Source organism: Penaeus vannamei, chromosome 11 (assembly GCF_042767895.1).
Source record: "Penaeus vannamei isolate JL-2024 chromosome 11, ASM4276789v1, whole genome shotgun sequence".
NCBI classification, from domain to species: domain Eukaryota; kingdom Metazoa; phylum Arthropoda; class Malacostraca; order Decapoda; family Penaeidae; genus Penaeus; species Penaeus vannamei.
In genome coordinates, this window is record NC_091559.1 from 3,304,168 (window position 1) to 3,309,856 (window position 5,689).

Below are 5,689 nucleotides of genomic sequence, written 5' to 3' on the forward strand. Positions count from 1 at the left end.
AAAGAATGAATAAAAGAGAGTCAGCTAGTTACGCAAGAAAAACATGTTAGCTGACGTTTTAAATTTATCACGAGTCGAAGAAGTTACAATCTCTGAAGGCAATCTATTCCAAAGTCTACAAATAGCAGTAAAAAAAAGCATCTAGAAAACTGACTTGTAGACGATCGACTTACATCAAACGTCCTTTGATATAATACAATACGTCAACGAGGGAAAGAAGGGGGTTAAGCGCCTCGTTGTAGAGATCTAACTGCTCGTTAATTCAGAGTTTAACTACCTTTTATCTATTGTAGGTTACTTTATACGAATCCTTTACAGACGCAACAGATATCACGAGACATCAATGTATCTATTTTACTAATGGTAATATAAAATATTGTATCTATTGTAGGTTACTATATGCGAATCCTTTACAAACGCAACAGATATCACGAGACATCAATGTATCTATTTTGCTAATGGTAATATAAAATATTGTATCTATTGTAGGTTACTATATACGAATCCTTTACAGACGCAACAGATATCACGAGGCATCAATGTATCTATTTTGCTAATGGTAATATAAAATATTGTATCTATTGTAGGTTACTATATACGAATCCTTTACAGACGCAACAGATATCACGAGGCATCAATGTATCTATTTTGCTAATGGTAATATAAAATATTGTATCTATTGTAGGTTACTTTATACGAATCCTTTACAGACGCAACAGATATCACGAGGAATTAGTGTATCTATTTTGCTAATGGTAATATAAAATATTGTATCTATTGTAGGTTACTATATACGAATTCTTTACAGACGCAACAGATATCACGAGACATCAATGTATCTATTTTGCTAATGGTAATATAGAATATTGTATCTATTGTAGGTTACTTTATACGAATCGTTTACAAACACAACAGATATCACGAGACATCAATGTATCTATTTTGCTAATGGTAATATAAAATATTGTATCTATTGTAGGTTACTATATGCGAATCCTTTACAAACGCAACAGATATCACGAGGCATTAGTGTATCTATTTTGCTAATGGTAATATAATATATTGTATCTATTGTAGGTTACTCTATACGAATCCTTTACAGACGCAACAGATATCACGAGACATCAGTGTATCTATTTTGCTAATGGTAATATAAAATATTGTATCTATTGTATGTTACTATATACGAATCTTTTACAGACGCAACAGATATCACGAGGCACTAGTGTATTTATTTTGCTAATGGTAATATAAAAAAATATTGTATGTGCGAAATAGTATGAGGGAAAGGCACATTACTATTCGAATATCGCCGTAAAACGATGGTTCATGTAACTCTCTTGGGATTTAGATATATTTCCAGTTACATAAGTGCGTGTGTGTTTTTGCTTATGCATATTTATGTGTACATGTACATACACATATATCTATCTATCAGTCTATATATAGGACATATATCTATCTATCTATCCGTCTATCACACACATATACACACACAACAAACACATAACACTCACGACACACACATAACACACACACACACACACACACACACACACACACACACACACACACACACACACACACACACACACACACACACACACACACACACACACACACACACACACACACACACATATATATAGATAGATAAATAGATAGAATCTTCATATATCTATATATATATAGACACACACATATATATGTATATATATACATGTATATATATATATATATATATATATATATATATATATATATATATATATATATATATATATATATATATATATATATATATATATATATATATATATATATATATATATACACATATATATGTGTGTGTGTGTGTGTGTGTGTAGGTATATATATATATATATATATATATATATATATATATATATATATATATATATATATATATATGTATGTATGTATGTATGTATACATACATATATATACGCATATATATATATATATATATATATATATATATATATATATATATATATATATATATATATATATATATATATATTTATTTATATACATATATACATGTATATATATATATATATATATATATATATATATATATATATATATATATATACATTTACCAAAGTAACAAACACTTCAATGACATAACTACAACCAAAGCTCCAGCAAGCTTTTGGTAGAAACTAACTGCAAAAAACGAAGGGTCATGAAAGTATCTTCAAACAGGAACAAAAAAGAATTAGTTGACAAACAAAGAAGAGAGAAAATGTACCTAAAATCCAAAACTCAAATGATAAATGAATTACAGTGATTTCAGGTACCAGCATGAAAGCAGCTAAAAGAAGACTCGGAAGAGGGAGAAATCAAATATATGCATTTAATAAATCAGACGGAGAAGTGACATATAACAAGAATGAAATACAAAGAGTAGTTGAAGACTTTTACAGGGATCTATACCACTCAGATGGACAGCCACGGATAGAAGTAAAAGCGGTAACTTGAGACGTACATAATATCACAAAAGAAGAAATAAAAAGAGCGCTTAAAGGCATGAAGAGAGAGAAAACACCAGGTGAAGACGGAAGTAGTATAGAAATAATAGATGCAGGAGAAATTGCAACAGTGAAACTAGTCAATCTTTTTAACAAATGGCTCATCAACGGAAAAACTCCGAAAACCTGGAAAAAATGCAACAATTATTTTGATACATATAAACGAGGATAGAAAGGATAATAATAATAATAATAATGATAATAATAATAATAATCATAATAATAATAATAAATAAGTAATTAAATAAATAAAAAAAACGACCTATAAGCCTCCTTTCACTTATTTACATACTGTTCACAAAGGTCATCACAGCTCGCATGTCTGTCAGTCTGGATTCTAACTAACCTAGAGAACAGGCAGGCTTCCGCAGTGGATTCTTATTAACAGACCACATCCACACGTTCACCCAAATAAGAGAAAAAACAAGCGAATATAGGAAACCCCTGTGTATGGGATTTATCGATTACGAAAAGGCATTTGACTCTGTTCAAATACCAGCAGTATTAGAAGCTACTCGAAGTTGAGGATGTATATTGTAAGATATTGAAATACATATACAAAAGATGGGACTGCAACTATCAAGCACGACACGGAAACAGATAAAATACCAATAAAAAGTGTTCAATAAAAAGTGTTAGACAGGGCGACACCGTCCCACCAAAACTCTTTACAGCTTGCCTTGAGGAAATATTCACGAAGCTAGAATGGAACAGAAAGGCTATCAACATGGGACACGAATACTTAAACAACCTAAGATTACCAGACGATATTGTTCTCTTCAGTGAATCTGACTAAGGATGAAAAAGAGAATGACTAATGTAGACTTCAATTCGAATAGATACATGTACAAGGCGAAGCGCTGGAGTAAGTGGACAAGTATATATATATATATATATATATATATATATATATATATATATATATATATATATATATATATAGAGAGAGAGAGAGAGAGAGAGAGAGAGAGAGAGAGAGAGAGAGAGAGAGAGAGAGAGAGCGAGAGAGAGAGAGAGCGAGAGAGAGAGAGAGCGAGAGAGAGAGCGAGAGAGAGAGCGAGCGAGAGAGAGAGCGAGCGAGAGAGAGAGAGAGAGAGAGAGAGAGAGAGAGAGAGAGAGAGAGCAACTCATACAGACAAATACATCTAGCGAAGAGGAAATAATACGACGCATCAGTCTAGGCAGGAACCCCTTCGGCAGACACAGTAGCCCATGAAGAGGCTCTTTACCATCACTGGAGAGGAAACTAATAAGTACCCAGAGAGGGATTGTGAAAGGGCGATGCTGGGAATTAGCCTAAGAGATCGGATGAGGGCGACGTGGATCGGGAAACAGAACAAAAATGGAAGATATACTTGGAAACCTCAAAAAAGAAGAACTGGCAATGGGCAGGTTATATATGTCGGATATAAGACGACAGACAGATAAGGAAAGTAACAGACTGGACTATAGATAACATACAGAAGCCAAGGCACAGACTAATGGCAAGATGGCGTGACGAAATAATGAACTTTGGATGCCAAGCCTGGAATGAAAAACAATATGTATATATATGTGTGTGTGTGTGTGTGTGTGTGTGTGTGTGTGTGTGTGTGTGTGTGTGTGTGTGTGTGTGTGTGTGTGTGTGTCTATCTATCTATCTATCTATATATATATATATATATATATATATATATATATATATATATATATATATAAATGAATATATATATATATATACATATATATATATATATATATATATATATATATATATATATATATATATATATATATATACGTACATATATATATATATATATATATATATATATATATATATATATATATATATATATATATATATATATATATATATATATATATAAGAAGACAGACAGATAGATAGATAGATAGATAGATAAACTGATAGGCAGATAGAGAGATGAAGAGACAGATAAATTTATGGAGGGAGAAAACGAAAACAAAAAAGAAATCATTTTTGCTTCACAGCTGACCATTTCGCACAGCCCTCTTGCCGAGCTCCCCCCCCCCCCAGCCACTTCTGGCGCAGGGCATCGGGGAAATCCGCAAAACCCACGTCATAATATCGTATTTCATTTTCGCTCATAAATCGCCCGCCCTCTTTCCCCCCTTGCCCGCCCCTCTTTCCCCCCTTGCCCTCCCCTCTTTCCCCCCTTGCCCGCCCTCTTCCCCCCTTGCCCGCCCCTCTTTCCCCCCTTGCCCGCCCTCTTCCCCCCTAGCCCGCCCTCTTTCCCCCTTGCCCGCCCTCTTTCCCCCCTTGCCCGCCCCTCTTTCCCCCCTTGCCCTCCCCTCTTTCCCCCTTTGCCCGCCCGGCCCTCTTTCCCCCCCTTGCCCGCCCATGGAGAGTGGCTGATAATCCTGGCTGTGGGAACCGTGACTCGGGAAGGGCTGAAAGGAGCAGGCAAAATAGCGCTAATTGTCAGGAATCTCTCGCCCACTTCCATGGGAATGAGCATCAATATCGAGAGATGGCTTGCAGGCGTGCGCGCGCATGTTCATGACTGTATTTGTGCGAGTGTGTATATGTGTGGAATGTGCATTTGTCTGTAAATGTGTGTGTGTGTGTGTGTGTGTGTGTGTGTGTGTGTGTGTGTGTGTGTGTGTGTGTGTGTGTGTGTGTGTGGGTGGGTGTGTGGGTGTATCCTGCGCTGCCCAAATATACATTTATATAGTGTGAGTAACGATCTATTTATCCTTATTGCGTATCTGCGTTCATGTCTGTATGTGTGTGCAAGTGTGTAAATGTGTGAATGTGTGCATTTGTCTGTGTGTGTGTGTGTGTGTGTGTGTGTGTGTGTGTGTGTGTGTGTGTGTGTGTGTGTGTGTGTGTGTGTGTGTGTGTGTGTGTGTGTGTGTGTGTACGGACGCGAACTTACGCAACTTATTTTGACACTTCAAGTTAATTTTGATGAAACTCCGATATATTGTCTCCAACTCCACTGTGGCTGTTCACTGTCATTTCCTCATTAACTCCCTCCCTTTATGCAAATGAGGGTATTTGACGTGACAACTGAATCCTTTACACAGTTTTATGGAACCTTTTGCAATTAGTTGAGAAGATTCCACAAGGGTTATTTTATTCCTTTAAAATAACTTTAGACCCTTAT

At 35.2% G+C, this 5,689-nt stretch overlaps 1 protein-coding gene across 1 annotated transcript; it reads left to right on the top strand.

Moving 5' to 3' along the window:
* Positions 1–2,331: 2,331 nt before the first annotated feature.
* LOC138863147 (uncharacterized) lies at positions 2,332–3,354 on the top strand. The gene is made up of 2 exons (XM_070126859.1): positions 2,332–2,499; positions 3,202–3,354. Exons 1-2 carry the CDS (start codon positions 2,332–2,334, stop codon positions 3,352–3,354), a joined length of 321 nt encoding a protein of 106 aa, XP_069982960.1.
* Positions 3,355–5,689: the final 2,335 nt, after the last annotated feature.